Source organism: Scardinius erythrophthalmus (assembly GCF_964197995.2).
Source record: "Scardinius erythrophthalmus genome assembly, chromosome: 2".
NCBI classification, from domain to species: domain Eukaryota; kingdom Metazoa; phylum Chordata; class Actinopteri; order Cypriniformes; family Leuciscidae; genus Scardinius; species Scardinius erythrophthalmus.
In genome coordinates, this window is record NC_138222.1 from 9,385,768 (window position 1) to 9,412,903 (window position 27,136).

The 27,136-nt window shown below is 41.5% G+C and overlaps 1 protein-coding gene across 3 annotated transcripts in view; it reads right to left on the reverse strand.

Moving 5' to 3' along the window:
* Positions 1–27,136, reverse strand: part of kcnip4a (potassium voltage-gated channel interacting protein 4a) — a gene marked incomplete at both ends in the record, with an annotated part of 252,120 nt that overhangs the window by 147,132 nt on the left and 77,852 nt on the right. The window contains one exon of one of the 3 annotated variants that reach the window (XM_081359525.1): positions 22,513–22,615. The exons of the other annotated variants lie outside the window; for them this stretch is intronic. Coding sequence (XP_081215651.1) covers positions 22,513–22,600 — 88 coding nt within the window. Of the gene's footprint in view, positions 1–22,512; positions 22,616–27,136 lie in introns of those variants that run through there. 3 annotated transcript variants of the gene reach the window in all.

The window sequence follows — 27,136 nt, forward strand, 5'->3', positions numbered from 1 at the left end:
AGAAAATTGAGATTCAATATGGCTGAGTTCAATCGGTTTCCTGGTCACAGGCTGGAGGACAGAGGAGCAAGGAAACAAGGAAGCATCAATTTGAGTATTGAGAAGCACCCAAGAAGTCTGCTTTGGGCCAATCAAAAAGTTATTATAAAGATGACGCGGTTACTACGCAATGTTTATGTAACCGGCTCTACTCGACCCGCTCCGAGCGGGATACTAAACCTTGGTCTCCGGCGTGGAAGGCTGGCACTCGAATAAGGAGGCTAAAGATCTCAGCTTCTAATGTCAGTCACTAGAGCACCTCGAGATCAGGGGTGTAAGGTTCACATGCACAGCTCATACTGGCCTACGACAGTTACACTCACCCCCCTAAACCTCACTCCAATCCGGGTCACGGCACCAAATGTAACCCTTTGGTCTCCGGCGTGGGAGGCGGGTGCTCTAACAAGGCGGCTAAAGACCTCAGCCTCTTCCTGGCCTATGACAGTTACATTTACAGTAAGTTCAACTGCTTTTTAATAGTTTTTCTAAATGTGCACTAGATCACCATATTTGACCATTGCGCCGCATCTTGACGCTTTTTCAGCATGTTGCGCTCGAGAACCTCTCTTCTTTTCTATTCATCAGCGTTTCGACCCTGTAGTAGTTGAATACTATTATGCGCATCTCTTATTTTTAAAGGGTAACTAAACTTTTTTTAGTTAATGATCTGTAAGAATGGGGCTTTATTAGTGCTGTTCATTGATTCGAGTAACTTTTTTGACATTTGGTGTTTAATAAAGTGTTTTAATTCTACAATATATGGTGTAAAAACGTCTGAGTGCTGCCCTCTTCAGGTTGAACGGTGTCTACTGCAGTTGAATTTTCCTATTGGATGTTTGTGGTACTACGAGACGTAAGCAGGTTCCAGCTCACCACGCCCTTGGTACGAGCTAGCGTAGGTTTATCTGTATTTAGTACAGTGGTCAGGAGGGTACGTAGGTGTAGTGTTGCTGGTTGCAACAGCACTGCTGGACTGCATAGCTTTCCAGCAGACTTGGAAATTAGGCACCAGTGGTTGCATGCACTTGGCCTGGAAGACTGTGAGTTCCCGCCTAGAGCTCAAGTCTGCAACCTGCGTATTACGCGGGATTGCTTCTCCAACGCAATCGAGGTGGAAATGGGCTTCTCCACACAGCTCTTATGGTTAGGCTAAAGTTAATCCTCTGGGGTTGACAAACACGCCGGCGCATTTTGCTGGATTTTTTCACATGCCATTGCTTGTGTGAACAGCATATTTGTGTATTTACCAATAAAGTCATTCTAGTAAATTATGGTAATTGAATTGGATTACTTTGTAAAAGGGGCTATCAAATCACATCGTGAGATATAAAGATACACTGTGTAGATAAAGTCATTATTTCTCATAATTGTGCCTGTGTCTCCAAATAAAGTCTTAATTAGAAGATAAAAAGTCATTTAGTAAGAAACTGTATAAAGTCATAATTGGGAGACATAAAATGTAAATTATGAAAAACTCGCAATTGTAAGATAAAAAGTCTGAAAGGGCTGAAACAGGCTTACATTACCCACAATGAGTTTTGTAGGCTTTAGTTTGCTATAATCTGCCTAGAGGGCTGTAATACTATTACAGTTCATATGGAAATATACCAGAGATGACTGTTGTACAGACACAGCGGATCATAGTGATTCCATATTGCAGTATTTTCATGGTCCTGTTCACAGTATAGCCTATGACGGTCATTCATTTGTAACTAGATGTACCGCATCGCGGTACAAAATATGACCGCCGCTCAGGCCTGTACTGGCTTTCCACAAAAATAAATGACGTGGAGTAATTTGGCTGTATTGCGTGTTTATGTATATACCTAAAAAAAGTAATAGTATGTGCATGTCTGTCTTGTGTGTGTGTGTGTGTGTATGTGTGTGTGTTTGTGTATGTGTGTGTCTGTGTGTGTGTGTGTGTGTGTCTGTGCGTGTATGTATGTGTGCGTACATGTGTGCGCGTGTGTGTTTGTGTGTGTGTGTGTGTCTGTGCATGTGGATTTGTATGTGTGTGTATGGGTGTGTGTATGGGTGTATGTCTGTCAGTGTGTGTGCATGCTTGCGTTTGTTTGTATTCCTGCATGTGTGTGTGTGACAGTATCATCCTAAACCAGCAACCCTTCGCTCAACAGCACCATCTACAGGCCGATGAGTGTACAGTCACTAAATGTGCACATAAATGAATTTATTTTATACCCCCCCATGGATGAAATTCTACAAAACTTAGCAGAGGATACCCCCAGAGGATGTCAAGTTAATCATACACATGAAATATGGTGCAGTTCTGAACATCTCCACTGAAGATAGGGGCGATTAAAGCAGAATAATATTGCATTTTCATTTTTTATGGGAGGGGCGCAAATCACAAATGAGTGATTATGGGCTAGGTTGATGTGGGCCCTTAAGAGCAACATACCATACAAATTTCTTCATCCTCAGTGCCACGGTTCAGGTAGTTATTTAGGAAAAACTGCATTTTTTTGGGTTTGGGGGGGCCCAGCGCGGGGGGGGGGGGAGTGGCCCCCGGGGACCAAACAAAATTTTTCCGTAGAAGTCTAGTGGGGCTGCATGCCCACCAAATTTCATGTTCCCCGGTGTTTCGGTGTCCCTGGTATCGTTGACGAAAAATTTACGGGGGCCCCAGCGCAGGGGGGGGGAAGTGGCCCCCGGGGACCAAACGAAATTTTTCTGTAAAAGTCTAGTAGACCAACATACCATAAAAATTTCTTCATCCTCGGTGCCACGGTTCAGGTAGTTATTTAGGAAAAACTGCATTTTTTTGGGTTTGGGGGGGCCCAGCGCGGGGGGGGAGTGGCCCCCGGGGACCAAACGAAATTTTTCCGTAGAAGTCTAGTGGGGCTACATGCCCACCAAATTTCATGTTCCCCGGTGCTTCGGTGTCCCTGGTATCGTTGACGAAAAATTTACGGGGGCCCCAGCACGGGGGGGGGGGGAGTGGCCCCGGGGACCAAACGAAATTTTTCCGTAAAAGTCTAGTAGACCAACATACCATAAAAATTTCTTCATCCTCGGTGCCACGGTTCAGGTAGTTATTTAGGAAAAACTGCATTTTTTTGGGTTTGGGGGGGCCCAGCGCGGGGGGGGAGTGGCCCCCGGGGACCAAACGAAATTTTTCCGTCGAAGTCTAGTGGGGCTACATGCCCACCAAATTTCATGTTCCCCGGTGCTTCGGTGTCCCTGGTATCGTTGACGAAAAATTTACGGGGGCCCAGCGCGGGGGGGGGGGGGGGGGGGCTGGGGGGGAGGGGAGTGGCCCCCGGGGACCAAACGAAATTTTTCCGTAAAAGTCTAGTAGACCAACATACCATAAAAATGTCTTCATCCTCGGTGCCACGGTTCAGGTAGTTATTTAGGAAAAACTGCAATTTTTTGGGTTTGGGGGGGCCCAGCGTGGGGGGGGAGTGGCCCCTGGGGACCAAACGAAATTTTTCCTTAAAAGTCTAGTGGGGCTACATGCCCACCAAATTTCATGTTCCCCGGTGCTTCGGTGTCCCTGGTATCGTTGACGGAAAATTTACGGGGGCCCCAGCGCGGGGGGGGGGGGGGTGGGGGCGAGTGGCCCCCGGGGACCAAACGGAATTTTTCCTTAGAAGTCTAGTGGGGCTACATGCCCACCAAATTTCATGTTCCCCGGTGCTTCGGTGTCCCTGGTATCGTTGACGAAAAATTTACGGGGGCCCCAGCGCGGGGGGGGAAGTGGCCCCCGGGGACCAAACGAAATTTTTCCGTAAAAGTCTAGTAGACCAACATACCATAAAAATTTCTTCATCCTCGGTGCCACGGTTCAGGTAGTTATTTAGGAAAAACTGCATTTTTTTGGGTTTGGGGGGGCCCAGCGCGGGGGGGGAGTGGCCCCCGGGGACCAAACGAAATTTTTCCTTAGAAGTCTAGTGGGGCTACATGCCCACCAAATTTCATGTTCCCCGGTGCTTCGGTGTCCCTGGTATCGTTGACGAAAAATTTACGGGGGCCCCAGCGCGGGGGGGGAAGTGGCCCCCGGGGACCAAATGAAATTTTTCCGTAAAAGTCTAGTAGACCAACATACCATAAAAATTTCTTCATCCTCGGTGCCACGGTTCAGGTAGTTATTTAGGAAAAACTGCATTTTTTTGGGTTTGGGGGGGCCCAGCGCGGGGGGGGAGTGGCCCCCGGGGACCAAATGAAATTTTTCCTTAGAAGTCTAGTGGGGCTACATGCCCACCAAATTTCATGTTCCCCGGTGCTTCGGTGTCCCTGGTATCGTTGACGAAAAATTTACGGGGGCCCCAGCGCGGGGGGGGAAGTGGCCCCCGGGGACCAAACGAAATTTTTCTGTAAAAGTCTAGTAGACCAACATACCATAAAAATTTCTCCATCCTCGGTGCCACGGTTCAGGTAGTTATTTAGGAAAAACTGCATTTTTTTGGGTTTGGGGGGGCCCAGCGCGGGGGGGGAGTGGCCCCCGGGGACCAAACGAAATTTTTCCGTAGAAGTCTAGTGGGGCTACATGCCCACCAAATTTCATGTTCCCCGGTGCTTCGGTGTCCCTGGTATCGTTGACGAAAAATTTACGGGGGCCCCAGCACGGGGGGGGGGGGAGTGGCCCCGGGGACCAAACGAAATTTTTCCGTAAAAGTCTAGTAGACCAACATACCATAAAAATTTCTTCATCCTCGGTGCCACGGTTCAGGTAGTTATTTAGGAAAAACTGCATTTTTTTGGGTTTGGGGGGGCCCAGCGCGGGGGGGGAGTGGCCCCCGGGGACCAAACGAAATTTTTCCGTCGAAGTCTAGTGGGGCTACATGCCCACCAAATTTCATGTTCCCCGGTGCTTCGGTGTCCCTGGTATCGTTGACGAAAAATTTACGGGGGCCCAGCGCGGGGGGGGCTGGGGGGGAGGGGAGTGGCCCCCGGGGACCAAACGAAATTTTTCCGTAAAAGTCTAGTAGACCAACATACCATAAAAATGTCTTCATCCTCGGTGCCACGGTTCAGGTAGTTATTTAGGAAAAACTGCAATTTTTTGGGTTTGGGGGGGCCCAGCGTGGGGGGGGAGTGGCCCCTGGGGACCAAACGAAATTTTTCCTTAAAAGTCTAGTGGGGCTACATGCCCACCAAATTTCATGTTCCCCGGTGCTTCGGTGTCCCTGGTATCGTTGACGGAAAATTTACGGGGGCCCCAGCGCGGGGGGGGGGGGGGGGGTGGGGGCGAGTGGCCCCCGGGGACCAAACGGAATTTTTCCTTAGAAGTCTAGTGGGGCTACATGCCCACCAAATTTCATGTTCCCCGGTGCTTCGGTGTCCCTGGTATCGTTGACGAAAAATTTACGGGGGCCCCAGCGCGGGGGGGGAAGTGGCCCCCGGGGACCAAACGAAATTTTTCCGTAAAAGTCTAGTAGACCAACATACCATAAAAATTTCTTCATCCTCGGTGCCACGGTTCAGGTAGTTATTTAGGAAAAACTGCATTTTTTTGGGTTTGGGGGGGCCCAGCGCGGGGGGGGAGTGGCCCCCGGGGACCAAACGAAATTTTTCCTTAGAAGTCTAGTGGGGCTACATGCCCACCAAATTTCATGTTCCCCGGTGCTTCGGTGTCCCTGGTATCGTTGACGAAAAATTTACGGGGGCCCCAGCGCGGGGGGGGAAGTGGCCCCCGGGGACCAAATGAAATTTTTCCGTAAAAGTCTAGTAGACCAACATACCATAAAAATTTCTTCATCCTCGGTGCCACGGTTCAGGTAGTTATTTAGGAAAAACTGCATTTTTTTGGGTTTGGGGGGGCCCAGCGCGGGGGGGGAGTGGCCCCCGGGGACCAAATGAAATTTTTCCTTAGAAGTCTAGTGGGGCTACATGCCCACCAAATTTCATGTTCCCCGGTGCTTCGGTGTCCCTGGTATCGTTGACGAAAAATTTACGGGGGCCCCAGCGCGGGGGGGGAAGTGGCCCCCGGGGACCAAACGAAATTTTTCTGTAAAAGTCTAGTAGACCAACATACCATAAAAATTTCTTCATCCTCGGTGCCACGGTTCAGGTAGTTATTTAGGAAAAACTGCATTTTTTTGGGTTTGGGGGGGCCCAGCGCGGGGGGGGAGTGGCCCCCGGGGACCAAACGAAATTTTTCCGTAGAAGTCTAGTGGGGCTACATGCCCACCAAATTTCATGTTCCCCGGTGCTTCGGTGTCCCTGGTATCGTTGACGAAAAATTCAGTAAGGTGACGAAAAAAAAAAAAAAAAAAACTTTGACAATCCCTATATGACCGCTTTCGCTAGCTACGCTAGCGGCGGTCATAATTAACAGGGCTATTATGGTAGACTACGGTAAAGCAACTAGTAGCCAGAAATTACTGCAAATTCAGGAACATTTAGGCCTCTCAGGCACAAGTTACTCACAGTTAAAAAGTCTCCTTGGTCCTAGTCCTTGTCACCAGCATTGCTGTGTTTTACAACGGCTGCCCGGCTCCTTTGAGAATATTTCTTTGCTAATAAGAAAAATGGGGGAGAGAGATTCTATTCCTGCAGTCTTTATGGTGCAGTGCATCTGTCATGGAGATCTATGGCTGTAATTCTCATTATTAAGCAGTCAAGCAAAGCTGTGAATTCCTTGCTAGCTAGTGTGGCTTTGTATAGTCACCATGAAGATGTATACCCCACAAACCACAGTGACCAAAGGTGGCGCGTCAATGCCAAAAATGTAATCAGCAATTTGGCCTCATGTAATGAGGTTTTGCGCATCGATCTCTGATCTCTAATCTCTTTGTTGGTGATGTATCTGCCCTTGTTTAAAAATCAGTGTGGATGCAGGTGCCACTGTGTTCCCTTGTTCACTGAGTCTTGTTGTGAAGGTGTGGGGCTTAATTAAATTATCTAGTGGTGCTAAAGGAGGCTTGTTAACTTCACTCAAACATACAGTAAGCAGACTTAAAGGTTTGCATAAAATAAGCCATTTTGTGGTAAACGAACAAGATTAAAAACGGATACTCTTCGTGGCTGACAAGGAAATCAATTGTGAATTCACTGTAAAACTGAAATCAGCACACAGGGGATATAAAAGACAAATAAAACCAATAAACTAAATTAGTATTTCAGGTTGGAGGTAAAGTCAATGCTCCAATCTCACTACAGGAACATGCACTGGCATTGTTATAGAGTGTTTCAGCAGAAGAAGACAATAAGCCTTGAGTCTCTAATGCAGTGAGACCGACTAAATACATATTATTGGCAATACTTTGCATTTAAATTGAATCTGCAAATGGCATTAGTTTCTCAAAAGTCTAATTTTGACAAACTGTTCCTTACTAATACAGCCGCTGGATGGCTCAGATCATGTGCTCTATTTCAGATTCATGGTCTATAAGGGCTATATCATTTAATACTATGTCTTTTTATTGATAAATCTGTATTAAGCATCTATTTTACTGCAAAACTAAGGTCACTGGACATCTTAGGGATGCAGTTGTGCCCTGAAAATCAGCTGTAAACATTTTTACTGTAAAATAAATGGCTTCCAGAGTCTCACAGAGTTCACATTTTTGACCTCAATTTGATGTTTCAGCTGTGAAAAAATGTGTTCTTATTGTTTTTGAAATACTCATTTTCAGTGGACTGATAGCAGCTGAAATAGGACACATTCTATGTAAGGGATAAATTACAGTCAGCTCGACATTATTGCAAAATAATAATCAAGTGTCCTTCTTATCAAATGCTAACCATAAAATTTATTTACTTACAATTTCTTCACTCAAACTACTGCATTTAGTCTTTTCACTTTCACAAAATCTCTGTTTCATTAATTTTTGACAATCTATAGAACAATACAATTCAGGTTTATTTTAGATAACTAAAACTAACACAAGCTAAAACCATAAAAAATGTTTTTTAAAGATACACTATGTAACTTTTGACCCTCTAGTGGTTAAGAAAACAAAACTCCATGAATTTTGCGGAAGAACATTGTTTGGGTTGTGCTTCGGCTCTGCTTGACTGCAGATTAATATGGTTCTCCTACTGCTCATAAAACATTCACCAAGGCTTAAGAGATATAACTAGTTTAGATGGAAAGAATCTCAAGCTGAAAAGCTGAAGACGTTACTGTAACTTTACCCATTAATACAGTAGACATGGTACATCCTTGCAGAAATTCCAGCACAGCGCTACAACAACCATAATGAAATGACCCTTCACAATAGATAATGCTTAACAGTGAACTCTCTGTTCAATAAGATACCTTACTCACCTGTCGAGTAATAAAAACAAGATCTCTGCATCGCTTTTACAGCATTTCAAAACCCTCAGTTCTCGCCATCTCCGAAAAGCCAAGTTAATGTTGATTCTTGTTTTATTACAAGCTCTTTCGTGTTCTCTCTTTGCCAGCAGACTCTCTTCTGTTGAGCATTTTATTTTTAAAACGGGTGATTCCCCAGAGGTTTGAGCATGTTTCTGTCAACCTTTCTCACTCATTGTGACAACTATGCCACTCCCCCACCATATACAATATTTACGGATATGACGAGACACGCACGGCCAAGTGACACATGTACACAATTTCCCATGAAAAACATCCCGACACGTCTAAAATATAAAGAATTATAACAGGCTTACCATAGCGAACCAAGGTATGACAAAAACACATTTTGGAAGGATTGATGATTATTTTTAACAGAAAAAGTTAGGGCAGAGAAAAGAAAGAAACAAAAAAAGAGGGCAAAATGAAGAGGCTTTAACATTAAACAGCACTGACTAACGCAAATCTAGTGTAAAATCCCTTCTGCATTAAATTGCGTTTGACGCGGCTTGAAAATGTATTCATGGAAGCCTGTGTTCACCCTGAGAAGAGACAGAGGATACCTTTGAAAATGGATGAAAGTGAAATGAAAGTACAATAGAAACTGAAATATGAATAATACTTTCTTTAAAAAAAAAAAACTCTTCAGAACACAGTTCTATTGATGAACAAGGCAGCAAAAGACATGTGCAACAATTATAGTTTATAATATCTGCTATAGATATTCAGCACTGAAGGGGTGGGAGAAAAATGTTTTTTATGCATTGCGATTCTCTCTTCAATGATTATGAGAATTTCATAATTGATTCTGAGTTTAGTTTTTAACCACAGATGCAAGATTGAACTATGTGTGCTCTAGAAACACACACACACACACACACACACACGTTTTATGGGGACTTTCCATAGACATGTATATTCTATCCTCAGCAGTAACCCTACTCCTAAACCTTCCCATCACAGCAAACTTTCTTTTATTTACTTAAAATAAAAACATCACTTATATGATTCATAAGATGTTTTCTTCATGGGGACCAAAAATAACCCCACAAGGACAAGGATTTAGGATATTGCCATCCAGGGCCGGAGTGGGGCCACTTTTCAGCCCGGGAGTTTCAGGCCCAAGACCGGCCCACTTTTTCCATGGTGGAATTCCAAATTAGCACTTTTTTAAAATTGGATAAATGAAGCAACAGTTCAGCTCGTACTATTGTGTAGTTAGTATTAATACCATGGGTTAACAAATAATGTTAAGGTTAAATAATAATTCACTTAGACTTTATAAGAAGCATAAGAAGCAATTGCAACTTTTTCACACAATTCTGACGTTATATTTCGCAATTCTGACTTTATATTTCGCAATTCTGACTTTATATTTCGCAATTCTGACATTATAACACGCAATTGCTACTTTATATCACACAATTCTGACTTTATATTTCGCAATTCTGACTTTATAACACGCAATTGCGACTTTATTTCACACAATTCTGACTTTATAATTTGCAATTCTGACTTTATAACACGTTTTATGATTTTATATCACACAATTCTGACTCTATATCTGGCAGTTCTGACTTTATAAGCAATTGTGACTTTATATCACACAATTCTGACTTTATATTTCGCAATTGTGACTTTATAACACGTTTTATGACTTTATATCACACAATTCTGACTCTATATCTTGCAGTTCTGACTTTATAAGCAATTGCGACTTTATTTCAGGCAGTTCTGATTTTATATCTTGCAATTCTGACTTTATAAGAAGCAATTGCGACTTTATATCACGCAATTCTGACTCTATATCTCACAATTATTTATAACACGCAATTGCAACTTTATTTCAGGCAATTCTGACTTTATATCTCACAATTCTGACTTTTTAACACGCAATTGCGACTTTATTTCAGGCAATTCTGACTTTATATCTCGCAATTCTGAGAAAAAAAGTCAGAATTGCGAGATGTAAACTCGAGATAAAAAGTCGCAATTATCTTTTCAAATGTTTTATTCTGTGGCGGAAACAAAGCTTCCATAGCCTACCTCCTGACCTCTTCCTCCCATCCGTCCTCCCTGACGCGTACCGTTACGGCCGGGGTGTCGTGCCGAAAAGTGATGGTCTGCCGAAAATTGATTGCATTATTTATTGCAATAAGTAGAGGCTTCAATCATTTTGTTATAAGTAGAATACTGTATTTTATGGGTTGTTTTCGACATTTGAAGGTATTTTAACAGGTAAAAAGGGCTGGATTGGTTGGTACACAGCAGGTAAAATAATGCAGAGTCATACGGATATTTGCAAAAGAGATCATGTCTTTATTTTATATATAGCTTAGCGGTAGGTCATGTTATTATAGGCTACAGTCCGTTTTCCAAATACAAACACGTATTCCATCGGCAACAACAGGCTTCTATTATTTCCTATAATGTAAATGTCATACCTGATTAAGCTATAAACTGCAAACGCTTATTTGGCCACAATTGTTATTATTATGTTAAAAGAAACGTTAAAGTATCACACAGACATACCTTTGCTATTACCACGGAGATAAACTGATGGTTATTTATTTGCACGTTATGTATGTTTAATCCAGCTGTAGACGTTAGGAGACTGGGCGCAATCAATTTTCGGCGGACCATCACTTTTCGGCACGACACCGGCCCAGCTATCAGTAGGCGCCGGCGGAGCCGCGGTAGCCTCCCTGAGAAAACGTTTTGAAAAGACGGGCTATGGACCCAACCATTTCTATAGGAGGGGAGGGGAGAACTCCCTCACATGGTACAACCCATGCTGAGTTGCGCGCTGTGGTGGCAGAATGCGGAACGTGTGTATCCTAATGTAACTAATGTGACATTGAAATGTAAAAAAAAAAAAAAATAATTCCTCGACCGGCCCAAAAGTGAAGCGGCCCACCGGGAATACTCCCGATTACCCACTCCGGGCCTGTTGCCATCTACTTTACTGTATGTGGGGACATTTGTATACCTGGGGTTGTATACCTGAAACACACACACACACACACACACACACACACACACACACACACACACACACACACACACGAGGTGCCTAAAGATCCCTAATTAGAGAAAAATGAGGGTGGGACTTGTCCATGGGGAATTGATTGGATGTTTCTGGTTTGCTATTGGTCGATCTCATGCGAGTAATAGGTTGTCCCGCCCCCGCCCTGAGAGCAGGAAGGAAAGGGCAATTACAGGAATAAGAAACAGAAACAGAAATCGGATGACCTTAAAGAGAATGTCGCAAACCATTTTCCAATGTATGCGGCGGGCAGATGTGACAAATGACACAAGTCTTATGGATGAGTAATAAAATGATTGAAAGAAATGAAAAGGACCAAGTGCGCACAGACATATAAAGTGCACTCAATTTATGAGCCGACTGAACACACCGCCTCCATTGCTGACAGACCAGTGGCCTTGGCGTTCAGAAAGCCATTAAGCGCTGGGTAAAGGTTAGGAGTTTTTTCTTTCGGTTTAGTCTCCTGAATCCACCATCACAGAACAATTTCTGCACAAATGGGCGCTAAAAGTGGTTAATCTATTCAATGTAAGGATTCATATGAAGACCAGAAAGCATGGGTGCTTCTAAAAATACCCTCTCCATTCTGTGGACTGAAGGGATTTTCATTTACAAACATTAGTGCAAATGAGAAAACTGATTACAGTAACTGTAGGGGCTGGAATGGAAGCGGCTGAAATGGGCTGACTGGAAGCTGCAGTCTGAATCAAATGGCAGAGAAACAATAAAGCTCTGGGCTCCCAAAGGTCTGGGAAAAGGCTCAGATGATTGCATTGTGGCCAAGACGGCAAGAATTTCTGAGATAAGCCTAAGAGCATGTACCATTCATTCTTAATGTTATTTGGCTGAGATATAACCTTGAGGATATGGCAAGCAACACCACTGAAAGCTGCTACCGTACCAACAACAAAATGGAAACATATCTTCTTCATACACATTTAACAAGATCACATTCTGTGTAAGAAACAGCAGTATTATTAAGACCTGCCTTACTTGTATTTGTGTTGTTGCACGGTTGTCCAATGATGGGGTTTACAACCATCATTGGCTGTTCAGCCGAGGTATGGTCTTTATAAAGACGCCGCTGGCACTCGACACAGAGCTCATTTCTCATCGAGTTGAGAGCTCCTTGATCCCGATAATCAAACCTGTGTAGTCCCAATGAAAGTTGTTCTGATTGTTACACAAGTGGATCATGTTCAATTATGTTACAAACATGTTAAAAGATCTTGGATCATAGGGGTCTCCTGCCTCTTTATTTTGGTGAACTTGTTTGTGCTTTGTTTTTGATAGGTAGTTAAGCCATCTAGTTGTATTTTATTCTGACATTTTATTAGGTTTTTTAATTTATCACTTTTTTTTTTTAAGTATTCATTTGGTTTGTTACTTTGACCTTAGTTAACACTGAAGGACTTGCTCTTTATTCCACCACCTACTTGTTATTCTAATATTACAGTTCTCTCTGCTTAGTTCTTGTGTATCTGTATGATTATCGACCGGAGTGATTTGTTTTTTGGGATTCCACTACCACTGCCCTTTAGAACGTTCTCTCTATACACCCAGACCCGGGGTGTAATCCTCAGATATATCTATGCTTGTTTGAAAATGATTTTGAAAAAGATGTAGAAGATGTAACAAGTTTGTTTAATTTTATCTTTCATAGTGTTCATAACCTCAAATACCGTACAGGAAGTACTGTACATAAGACTCATGAGAGGGTTAGTTATGCAAGGCTGACATTATCATGACAACATCATCCTCTAATTATTCACTGTACATCCTATTAATTATGCAGCGTTTAATTAGGTTACTTTTAATATCTATTTTGAAACAGCAATGTGGGTTACACACATGCAAATTAAATTAAAATGGGAAAATGGGCTCTGGATGGCCAAGAAATCTTTTCTTACCCTTTTCAAATACAGTTCTACACACTTTGAAAATGTACATTTTTGAAATAGAACACAAAAGTAGACATATTTAAAGAATAACTTTACATACAACATAAGTGACCACATTCTCAAGAAGGTCGATCAATCAATCAATCAATCAATCATTGGAACAACATGACCAAATTTTAAGTTTTGAAACAAAGATTAAAAACATTTAAAGACAGTGTTATGCAGTCAGTAATAACAGAACGGTGACGCTATAAGAACAACAAAAGTACAACACGTCCTTGTTTTCAGACTCATCTTCTGTGGCTCTGGATTCAAAGGTCAGTGAACTCCGGCACAAGGGCCACAGGTTAAGGTCAGTGTGCTAGTGCTCACATCACTAGTGACTGATGCCATTTAGAGTGTGATACTAACGAGACACAGGCTGGAGGCCATAGGCTCTTACTCAAACTAGGCAAAACGTAACTGAACTCATTAAAAGTTCATGTGGGAGCAGCGATGCTGTATGAAAAAAAGGCATGTGATGGGATTGTGCAGCTGGGCGATTATAATCAGTAATTGCATAGAAGTGTACAGCAGCACATTGAGACAAATTATACAAAAATAAATAAAAGAAACAGCCTATTTTATTGCTTGAATCTAAAACCTTGTGAGCTGCCTATGGAGGCTTTATATAGTACAGAATGCACACTACCGACACAAAGACCACTTCCATGATAAAAAAAAGCTCAAACCAGCCAAACCAAAATGGTCTGTTTACTGGTTTTAAGCTAGCCAACTTAAATCAACTGAGGCCAGCTTAAATCAGCTAAAACCAGCAAACAATTTTTCTAGACGGGTTAATTATGATAAAATTAATTATGAGAAAAATGTTGATTAGTATTTATAAAATAATAGTATTATATATAATATTGAGATTAAACAACTGGAGTCACATTGATGACTCTAATGATATCTTCACTACCTTTCTGGAGCTTGAAAGTGGTAGTTGCGTAGCTGTCAATGAAAGGACATTAAGCTCTCAGATTTCCTTAAAAAGATCTTCATTTGTGTTCTGAAGATGAATGAAATTAATAATTAATAATTAATGACAGAATTTTTACTAAAATATAAAGGTGTTTTTTACAGTACAGGCCATCTTCAGCAACATTTATATCTTATAATTAACACACATTTCTTTAGGACAAAGAATCCATGTCGTGGTGCCAGAAGAGAAGTCTCTTCACAATGGCAGCAAGACACACTCCATTATAATTGCCATGATGACCTGGGAAACCACCAGTGACTCTATACTCTTCAGGTCTAAATAAAATTGTCAGGAGTAGAAAGTAAAAAACAACAACAACAACAACAACAACTTTTCCCCAATGCAGACAGAAGACAGCAGGAAAGTCGAAGAGTCTCTGAATAAATGAATTATACCAATGAGATTGCATTTGGTTTTCATCCAGCTTCTTTCTCCAAGCATTGTGGACCAATGTTTGTGAGCCATTGATCGAGGAAGATTATTTTCTATATTGTGGAAGTGAGAAAGGGTGTTATGAGAATATGATATGGAGAAGCTGCCCTACTTCCTCTACATTGTCTGGGAGACAGATATCGAGCGGCTGGAATTTAGAGCCTGAGGTTCATTTAAAGTGTCTGCTGAGTTTAAAAGCAAAGACACGATTAATGTTTCATTGAAATGTGCTGTGTGGTTTCAGTGATGACAGACAATTTGACAAGTGATTGCCAGCTAACCACAGACAATAAATAAAACCTTCAGAGAACAGAACATAGCGGATATATTAAATATATAATTAGTCACACAGGTGTGTTATTTTCATCTGTTCACTTTAAATGTACAAATTAAATCAAATATATCTTTACATACACTCTTTAAGGGATAGTTCCATAAAAAAATGGAAATTCTGTCATCATTTACTCACCTCGATGTCGTTCCAAACCTGTATGACTGTCTTACTTCTGTGGAACATAAAAAGATATTCTGAAATAAATTTTCTGTGTTTTTTTTCTCACTCCATACAATGAAAGTCAGTGTGGTCCAAAGTTGTTTGGACCCCAACATCATTCAAAATATTTTGGGACCTACCATTTTCGTGCACGTTCAGGGTCTTCCTGTTGTAATAATGTTTTTAATGTTTTAGTTTTTAATGTTAAGTTCCAGCCCTGCCGTTGTGAAAACGGTGTTGTGTGCTTACTTGTACCAAAGACATTATAAATAGAGAGACGGTGCACTAATATTACTATGAATGAGAGAAAGTGTACCAAATACGCCCCCCTCAGCCGGACTGAGAGGCAAAAGAGCTGCTGCGTGACTGGATTTAATAGGGGAAAACGCGAGTAAAGCAAACGATTATCAGTTTAAACTAAAGGTTGGACACGATATAGTGTTCCTTAGAACTTACCAAACATCCAGAGATCCATGGATATTGACATGCAGCCAGGAATCGTGTTTCCTAACATTTATTTGTGCTTGATTTCGAAGCCAGGGAAATACATAAAGCAAATTTGCCTGTGAACGCTTTATATAAATACAATAGGTCTAAATCCATGTGATCACTTATATCAATGTTATATATATCGTCCAGCCTCAGAATTTTTTCGTCAGTGTTCATTTAAAAACGTCCAATTATGCAGAATATATGATGGTAAATATTTAACTGATGAGCTGTCAATACAATTTATAACAATACAATATATAGGTATATGATTTCAGCAAAATCCACATTTTGCTGTCTTTAGTCCAGCTGTTTCTATGAATTGCAGCGATCCATTTGCTTCTCTGTTCTGTAGCTTTCGGCAGTCTGTAAAAATATACCTCAGATTTCTTGTCAAAGCTCTCGCAAAGCTCTTTCCCGTTATAGATGTGTTTTGTGTGTTTTTCGGGGCATTCACGCTGAAAATCAATGCTGACGCTCAGTCTTTTTGCCACTTAGTGGGCGTATCCGCAGTCACTACGGCCGACGGTGACGTAACGCACATACCTTCTATATGGTGGAATAAGCCCCGCCTTCTAAATAAAAGAGCCAACTGGCGATTGGTAAAGTCATCGCATCACTGCAGCTGCCGTTAGAAGCTCCGGCTGCTATTGAAACAGTCAAGTGTTCTGAGACGCACGCTTGAGGCCGAGTAAATGAGAGGATTATCATTTGGGGTGAACTATTTCCCACTTTTTTTTTTATGGAAATGCATGCTCAGATCACAAACCTATACTAATAACTAGAAAGTACTGCACCACTATCCAAGCTAAGCTATTCCTGACAAACACATACAAGGCTGTTTAATAGCAGCTCAGCTGCGAGTCTGTCTATCAAACTGAAGTGATAGGGCATATTAAGCCACAATGAGCTGGCATCTTGGATTAAATATTCAGTGTTTGGTCAAGGATTATGTGGGCTACTGGAACGGCATCTCAGAGGACAGCTGGAACATGACCTGGTAATAGCTGTCGAGAAACCAAAGAGACGAAACCTACACGACTCATGCCGCAGAGATTGTCTAAATAAACACACCGGACTGACATGACTACAGGCTCAGCCTTCACGCAGTACGATACAGTTTCCTTACGCAAGTTTTGCAAGTAAACAGACAAAAGAAATGGAAGCTAGAAACTGTTTAATTGCGAATTATGACGGTAAGAGCATCTGATCCTCTCTCATACTCAAAGAGAGAGCTTAATGTCAACGAGTTGAAGGATTTTGGCCTTGGGAGACCTCCGCAAATTGCATTGACAAACCTAATCAAATCACTTGAAATCTATAACCATCTACTTTGCTGCATGCTAAAAATGTCTATGTGCACCTGAGAGGTTTGCGTGAGAAATAAAACGTGATAAAGCAGAAGAGAAAGTTCTCCAGACGCTCTCAGGCAAGATTAGAAATATGAAGGCCATTTTTGTTTCTTTTTCCTCAAAGACAAAAAGCAGACGTTGTTCCAGATCCTGTGCCAAGTATTTCAACCGGTTCCCCTAAAAATGGATGATATATTGCAGCGGTGGACGCGTGTGACAGCAGAAAGCAATAAACTGGGGGGAAACAAAAAGGCAAATGTCATTTGTTCACAAGAGAGAGATTTCAAGCGTTTAGGCGGTAAGAGCGAGGCCACAATGTGACAAATAGATGGACACAGCCCTCTGGCTCCATGTAGCTTGAAAATCAGCCTTTCAATTCACAGTCTTCAGGGTCCAAAAGCCTGAAGAAATATGCAGCTCGCACTGTCCTTTCTGTGGGACATTTGAACATTACGGTACAAAATGTAATAGGTTGTTCAAAGTCATTTGCAGCAATGAAATAGCAAGAGGTGTTATACTGCTGGTGAGATAAAACAAGGATTTCATTTTCTTTATGATCTTTAATCAAGACAATGGACTATAAAGAAAGGAGAAGACATTTTTAAAGACACTACACGGTTAAAAAATAAATAAATAAATAGCAACTATACATTTTCCAGTTCACTGGATCTTTGAGTCACAAATACTGAGACATGTGAATTTCTAGAAACTACATAAAAGCCCAACTAGTCAAACACAGTTGTCTGATGATATCTTTGCTTTGCAAGGTAATTGCACATTCAGAAACAATGATAGCATAGCTCACTTCGCATATTAAAGGGATGGTTCGGAGTAAAATCAACCTAGGGTCCTTTGCACCATGACCTCGAGCCAAACACCCCACCCCAGATTTCCAGTGTCCCTCTGCTGTATTCTACGTCAGATCCAATTAGAATCAGGCTCAGGTCAGACTTTAGAATGGACTGATTCTTTCAGGTCATCGATCAATCCTGATCACTTGAGCAACAGATATTGACATTCAGTGTCTTTGCTTTGCTTTCTAAGATAAGAGATATAGTGTTTGCCTTCACAAGGGTGGTTGAAATGCAAGCATGAATATATTGAAATTATAAATGGCTCCTTAGAAAAGTACAAGATAATCAGTTTTTGGCATTCAACCAAAATCATTTCCTTTGCTAATGGTCATATTCAAATTTCCTGTGACATAATAACTTCTCAATTATGTCATAGTGTGACCAAATTTAAACCTGTTCGAAATCTGTATTTTTAAACTTTTTTTTATTATTTATTATTTTAAGTGTAAACAGAGAAAAGAAAGACTAAAATAAACAAGAACACTCTTCTACAACCATGTTTGGACAGATTGTCTTACTGTGTCAGCCGAATCAATACAGCACCGTAACAAGGATTTCAAGTGAAGGCAGAAAGACGGTTTCCAGCAACTTAAGAGTCAGAAAAGCTGTCAGTCTGTCAGACGATCAATATTAAAAGTCATTTTCTGTGACTCAGCATAATATCTGACATTGGGCTCGTTCCAAGAACACATCCTTTCCAGCACGTTTGATATATCCTGGTAATTACACAAAACAGCTGACATCTGGATTAATTAATTTTTCATGCTTTTGACCCTTAATCCAATTAAATCACTATTTGGCAAATGTTAAATTTAGAATAAAGAGAGCAGTATATCTATAGCTATTTACGCAGTGGAAGAGTGTGCAACACCAGACAAATGTGTTATAATACTGTTCATAATGATGGAACAGATTGAATGTGAGATTGAATGAGCAAAAATACTGGCAGAATGAATTTCTGAGTGAACTGATCATAAATTATATTTTTTTATATGAGCATAAACAAATTTATTGAGCTTTATTCTTAAAACAAGAAAAATGATTTGCCAAAGTAGAAAGCAGCATTAACTTAATTCAAGAGATTTGCTCTGAAACCTTAATGTCTTTTTTGAGTCACCATTTACTCACCCTTGTGTTTTTCTAATGCTGTATGCCCTTCTTTCTTTTTTTTTAACCACAAAAGGAGAATTATAAAAACAAAAAGTCTTGCTCACACCCGTCCATATAATGGTAGTGAATAGCACCCAGCATCAGGCTTTTTAAAAAATCTGCAAAAGTATCAGAATGATCCCATGTAACGTGTCATATATTCTACGAGTTCTGAGGGTATATGATAGCGTTTGGTGAAAAACAAACCAAAATTGAACAAAAATCCTGACCTTGGCCATAGTTCTTTGTGAGAAATCAACATAACCAACATAATCAACATGAAATGTAATGCTTAGAAATCCCCAAAAAGTGTCCTTGTACTTTCTTCACCAAGTTAAATATCTCTGGACCGGAACTCAGTCTGATTACAGTCAGAATGACAGTTGAAAAAAATAGAATACGATGACTTGTTACAACAAACACAATGGATATATTCACCTCAGAGAAGAAAGTTCATGGATTGTATTCCACTTGGCGTTATCTTCACATATCCGTGCCAATGACCAATGGCCAAAGAAGATGTTACATTGATGTAAATAATACATTCAATTTTGGTTTGCTTTTGGGCTTGGTGAAAAACAATATCATATCAAGATCCCTATAAAATCACAAATGCAGGAAGGTTTCTTCAAGCACCTTGGAAACGTTGCCGCGTTTCTTCATGTAATCTCAGACGTACTCAATAATAGTGAGATCAGATCTCCGTGTGGATCATACCGGCTGTTGTCAGACTCCTTGTGCATACAGAAATTTTACTGGATTATTACAATTAAAGGCAAAATTAATGTTTGGAAATGTAAACTGATATTACCTACTGAAACACTACAGCAAAATATATAACTGGATTAAAACCATTTCTTTGGGGCGGAAATACTAGTGTGCCTAAGATGTTTGCACAGTACTGTATGTTGAGAGCATTTCCTTCCCCATTAATGGTAGATAAAGTAATATGATAAAAATTTACATCGTATGATATGGAAAAAAATATTGTGATAATCAAGTCAAGTCAACTTTATTTATATAGCGCTTTTCACAATACAGATTGTATCAAAGCAGCTTCACAGTATTAAATAAAATAGTACATCAGTGTTTGTTTCTGGTGTAAAACATCCACGTTTGGTAATGCTGATCAATAGCACTGTTGAATCGATTAATCAAATTAAGTATCCCCAACTGAGCAAGCCAAAGGCAACAGTGGCAAGGAACCGAAAAGCTCCATCAGGTGACCTAATGGAGGAAAAAAAAACCTTGGGAGAACCCGGGCTCAGTCGGGGGCCAGTTCTCCTCTGGCGTTTATGAAGTAGAGACCGGATTAAACTGTAAGATTAAAAATGTTATATGAATGCCTGGCTGAAGAGATGCGTCTTTAATCTAGTTTTAAACTGGGAGAGCGAGTCTGAGCAACGAACAGTATCAGGAAGACTATTCCAGAGTTTTGGAGCTAAATGTGAAAATGCTCTCCCTCCTTTGGTGGATCTGGATATCCTAGGTATGACCAAAAGCCTCGAATTTAGTGATCTTAAAGAGCGCGATGGATTATAGGGCGATAGAAGATCCGTTAAATAAACTGGAGCTAAGCCGTTTAGGGCTTTATAATATTATATAATATTTATAATATAATATTTTTGGCCATTTCGCCCAGCCTTACCCTATCCTATACCCCCAGAACACTTGGGATAATTCCCTGATACTTATGAATCTTTTTTTAAAAAGTGTATGCTGGTTGCTATTCACTGCCATTATATAGACAAGTGTGAGCAGGACATTTAAAAAAAAAATAATAATTCTCCTTTTGTGGTCCGAAAAGGAAAGGCGGCATGCAATACGGCATTAGAACAACACCAGGGTGAGTAAATGATGACTTAATTTTCATTTTAGGGTGAACTATCCCTTTAAATATTTCTGCTTAGTAAATAGCCTATATCTTTATAGGAAAGAGTCTATATCATTGAAAAGAGAATGCAAAGAGAATAGTATATATCATTTTACAGGAACACACAGATTTTTCAGATTATTGATCTAAATCAGGGGTGCCCAATCCTGCTCCTGCCGATCGACTGTCCTGCACAGTTCATCTCCAACCCTAATCAAACACACCTGAAGCAACCAATTAAGGTCTTTAGGATCACTTGAAAATTAAAAGCAGGTGTGTTTGATTAGGGTTGGAGATGATTTGTGCAGGACAGTCGATCGGCAGGAGCAGGGTTGGGCACCCCTGATCTAAATGAACTGCTTGACTTATATAATGTATGCTCAAAAAAAGTAATAACTTAAAGGACAGCCTGTCACAAACACAGAAGACATGCCTTCTATCAACACATGACCCTAATCAACAAGATTTAATGAGGGAAAGTTTTTCTTTCGGTGTCAGTGATTATGATCAAACACTACATCAGTCCCGCCTACAGAAATCTACTTAAACCAGTCCGCCAGAAGTAGTCAAGTCTTCACTGCAGGTCTCTTTATCTTTCAAAAGGGCCACAAATTATGTACACAACACATTCTAATGCATCATATTCATAAAAAATAAGACCAGCAAAGCAATGCATGCCAAGCTTTGCCATCCGTGGTCTTTGTTGTCAAACGCACCCACACATTCAGACACACGTTCACATGCCGCAGAGATGCACAGGATATTCCTCACAAACACAACAGATACACGATAATCAATAAACGTGAAATAAAGAAATAAATAAACTTGTCAATCAGATAAATCCCATGCCTTCTTGCTTGGATTAGCTAGAACAAAACTTCCTCATACTGAGGTGGCAAATTAACATAACGAGTGCAAAGAGAACAACTATTAGACCATTAATTCTCTCTGTAACAAACATTTTGTAATAATGAGTCCTTCAGGTTATTTCTTCAAAATATTTTAAATTAAATAGTTTTTTCACAATATATATAAATAAATCTTGACAAAATAAACCGTTTACTCAGCATACTCACTACATGCATTTGTTTTGATGCATTGCTGATTTCCTGCAACAAGCCTATTCATTTCAGAAATATGGCTCACGGCCCAAATTATCTCCACACAATTTGATATTATTTGAAGACACACTGGGAAAACTCCAGCAGGATACTCAAGGACAACATGGCTAAATTTGCTGCAATCCACGAAGAAGAGCACATCTCTCCTTGAAACAGCTGACACATCAATTTATATTTGCCAAATGATGGGGAAAATTTGTTTGCCTCCTCCTAATTGCCAGTAGACTGGGATTAATTGACATGATTAAGGTGATTAGGATGGAGAAGATAGATAGAGATTATCAAAGGTCAAAACCCGGTTCAGAGATGCCTGCAGGTTGTTTGAGCTGCACTGCCTCAACTTCTACATCAATACTGTATATAATGCTAGATTGCACCAAAGTATTGGATACGCTATTGCAAATCCAACAAAGAAGATAAAAAACTTTGGAGGAGGAGGAAATTGCCAATTTTACCTGCATTGAGTGTGCCAGTAATAAGTCTGAAGAGGTACTGAGCAAACTTCAGAATCTCCCTCTTGCATCTTTTCCTGCAGCTGCTCATGCTGAGGTTTCTCTCTCTTCCCGCTGTTTAATCCTCAAAAGGTTTGTAGACAGAGGAAAACTTCCTCCCCGTGGCTGCGCTCCTGCCTGAACCTGCTCAGCTCGTGCGTTTGTGAGAGTCGGCTCATACGGAGCTGCGCGAGGGGGGTCACTTACTGCCGTTGGGTCATAAATATTTCCTCTGGAGCGCTCGTGTGTCCCAGAGGTGCTGAGCGCTCCCTTCTAAGCGGTCTCCTCTCTTTAGCCGTTCACACTCTTTCTGTCACACACGCACACACATTTGTAGTAGAGTGGCTGCTTGTGTGTCTCAGCACCATCTGTGGCTGTTTCAACCTCCACGACCGTTTCTGGGAAGGCGGTGCCAGCGTGGCCTCGGAGCGAAAGCACAAGAGAGAGAGAGCGATGAGGAGGAGGAGGGGCAGGAGAGGTGAAAAAAGAGAAGGAATCAGCATTGACAGGCGATTATGGAACTGTCGTGTTGCCAGTTATAATGCTACAACACTTCAGAGACGCTCTGGGTGAGGCATCTCTTGAGTGTCACGGTATTGAGGGCAAAGGTTTTTTTTTAAAAAAGTGGAAGAAATGGAGAAAGGGAGGGACGGCGAGGTTAAAGATAAGAGAGACTACAGAGACAGCCTGCTCTTGCCTGAGAGAAAGTGAATGGGACAGAGATATGGGGAAGGAAGATAAAGGTGAAGGTGCAAGAAAGCAAGTGAAAAGAGATCTGGACAGAAAGACAAAGGGACTGAGGTGTGAAAAGCAACGTGAAGCAAAGCAACAGACAGACTGAAGGCAATATAAAGAAACGCAGAGAGAGAGAGAGAGAAAGAGAGGTTAAAACTGATGGGAAACACCTTGACATTTTCGAACGGCAGGTGTTCAGATGGTAGAAATAAAGGTGGAGTTCATAAGGTCAGTCCTGATGACTCACAGCCCGAGGTACTTATTTTACAAAGCCACATCAAAAGACTGGGACTCATCCATGAAAACAGCTCTAGGTAACATTTTACTCCAAAATAAAAGTAAAAAAATAAGGTTGTTATAGACCTTATGTAGCCCCGCCTCTTTTCAAAGCTGCGCTCGTCGTGTTCTGTCTTCTGGTTTGCATTTCCACAGCATGAAGGGAAGATCTTATGGATTTTTGAACGAGGTGATCATTTTAAAGACTTCTCGGTCAATTGGCATTTGTTATGACATCCGCTTCAAACATTACAATGCTCATGATAACTTTTGTTAACTCTAAAACGAGTAAGTCCACTTCACCAGCTAATTACTCTTCGACAGCGATGCCATAGAAAAACGAAATTTCAAAGACCGAATTCTAAAGATGGCTACGCGGTTGTTTCTCTGGCGCATATATAGTTCTTTTATTATTATTATTGTTCAAAGCTGCATACATGAAAGGCAGTACAACAAATATTGCAGCGATGTATTAACAGTTTATAGTTTAAAACAAATAATCTGTAGTGGGAATGAGCTTTTATTGTATTATGGCATTGAGAACTCTTAATTGTTACAAATGAAAATGTCTGAAAAAAGCTGAAAGAGTACTAGAATGTCTATGTAACGAGATTCAGATGTTACGGGAAGAAGGAGGCGGGAACCGGCGAACATTTAAAGATTTTAATAAATAAACACACAAATACAAAAAATGAAAGTAAAAGCCAGCAGCCCCTCACGGACGACTGCTGGCAACACAAACCAAAAACAAAACATGAACTAAAACACAGGCCTGTCCTCTCTCGCTCTTCACTGTCGTCGCTCCTCCTTTATGCCTCCGCTCCTCCGTGAGAGATGCGAGACCGGTGCGTCTCACAGGTGTAGCTCATCACAATTACGCCACCGATCTCGCGCCGTCCTCCCACGGCCCTCGACCTCGTCCTGCTCGCCACATACCCCCATCGCCCCTCGCAGGCCGGGGGGTACCACCGAGGCTGCGCCTACTCCCCCTCCCCCCCTCCCCGGGGGGACCGATCACGGCGGCTGCGGTACCTGGGGGTATGGACAGACGAGGCGAGAGTACAGGAGACGGAAGCATGAGGAGCGACAGAGACGAGAGAGGGGAGAGAGGAAAAAAAAAAAAAAATTCTTGATCCGGTTCCCGGACACACTGCCGCTCGGTCCTCAACCAGCTGAGAGTCACTCGCGGTGCCATGCGATGGTACTGGACATTCGTTGGGGGACGGCTCGACGCCCTTCCGCCTCCTGGCGGCCGGCGGTGACTCCTCTCGAGGGCAGCCGGCAGCGAGTTTCCCGTTCCCTGCTCCGCCCCCATCATGGCCGACGGCAACAGGCTCCGGCCCACGGCGAACGGGAGCGACTCCTCCGCTCCCTCTTGACGGCAGCCACCCCTCCTCGATCCAGGAGCACGGTGTCGAGCTCTCTGTCCCACCAGATCTTCCATCGCTCCAGCACCATCGCCTCGGGCAGCAATCGGCGGCCGACGCTCCCTCGTGCTGCCCGACCTCCTCAGCACCGCGATTCCTCCCAGCAGCGAGGGCTCTCCGACAGCGTGTCCCTCTCTCTTCCCGGGTTTCGGCACCAGTGTAACGAGATTCAGATGTTACGGGAAGAAGGAGGCGGGAACCGGCGAACATTTAAAGATTTTAATAAATAAACACACAAATACAAAAAATGAAAGTAAAAGCCAGCAGCCCCTCACGGACGACTGCTGGCAACACAAACCAAAAACAAAACATGAACTAAAACACAGGCCTGTCCTCTCTCGCTCTTCACTGTCGTCGCTCCTCCTTTATGCCTCCGCTCCTCCGTGAGAGATGCGAGACCGGTGCGTCTCACAGGTGTAGCTCATCACAATTACGCCACCGATCTCGCGCCGTCCTCCCACGGCCCTCGACCTCGTCCTGCTCGCCACAGTCTAATTTAAAGCTAAAAAGAAATATTCAAAAAAAAAAAAAACATAGGAAAGCACTTAATATGATTACTAAAACTGAAATTAAAAACTGAAAATATAAAAAAAAAGGTAATTCAAAATATGAAAATTGTCATAATTTACTCATTTACTCATAAACCCATTTGTTATTTTCTTTTTTTGTCTAATGAAAAAAATATACACTTTTGAAGAAATGTTACGCATACAATAATTAATTGTAAAGGGGTTGTCAAGCACCAGCAAAAAAAAAAAAAAACCTCCTTTAAAGCACCATAAAAGTGCACCACTACATACTCTTCTGTAAATATGAAATTTGTGTGATTAGTGATGCACAAAACCAAATTTAATGATAATGTTTAGTTTTAGGTTACGTTTACATGACAACCATGTAAAAATGGAAATGTTTTTCTTTTGTACAATGTTGTCAAAATGATCCTCACTCACACTTATCTGCGAAAATGATTAAAAACATTGTATTATGCTGCCAGGCCAGTAGTTGGCGATGTGACTTTGTAAAGAAACACTATGTGCCTATAGACGCATGCGCATGACGTCACCGTTTTCATAAATTCACGTTTGTAGCTTACACAGAGATGACTGCAGTATCATTTGTAAAAACTTTAAACACGTTATCAAAATTTTGCGTTTTCAGGCCTCCAAAATGCAGTTGTTGTGTAAATAAATAGCGTAAAGTTTTCAGTTAGAAACTGTGTAATCGGCCCCGCACTTTAATTTTCAGTGTGTTGTTCCTGTTTGCCTGTTCTGCTCTCTAGTGAGTTTCCCTGCTTGTTAATCAGTTCCCACACCTGTTCCATGTTATCCTTGATTACACTCCCCATGTGTTTAAAGGCACAATATGTAAGATTTTTACATTAAAATATCCAAAAACCACTAGCACAAAGTTACACATTTTGTTGAGCTGTGTACTTACATTATCCCAAATGTTCCAGAGAAATCAGATATTTTAACCAGTGTTATGGACCGTGTTTGTGTCGTCTGTCAATGACGTCATATCCACGCTATCCTTGATTTCCGTAGAAATCATGGAAACACCAAAGACGCTACAGTACAGTATGTGTTTTATTAGACAGGGGAGCAACTGTTTGGATATACATTTATCAACAGAAACAAATCATTGATATACAGCGCAACACGGCTAGTCTTATGGTGCGTTCAAGTCCTCCTGGGAAGTTCGTACATACGAGGTGGGAAGTCGTGCTTATAACAGCATCTTTCGTCGGAGCAAAATGGCGGAGTACTTTCTCTTAATTAATTACACAAAAATACAGTAAGGTTCTTAAACTCTTGTTCTAGAAAATGAAGAACAAAGAAATGTACAACAGGTGTACTTTGTATTTTTATGTTTTTAATTAATTTATGAAGCCACTGCCAACACATCGTTACATGTTGCATTGTTATATTATAATACTATCATATTCTGTGTTGGCGATTAGCTAACTGAGCTGTTAATAGAAAAGCCTGACAATATCACAGCTAAATACCTTTACGTATTGTGTATTCCGCCATGTTAATCACTGACACGCCCCCAACTCGAAAAGATCGGAGCTTAGAGAAAATCCCGAGCTCCCCACTGGTATTTACGACATTGTGGTGGCGTTCAAGTGCGTTCAACTCGTAAATACG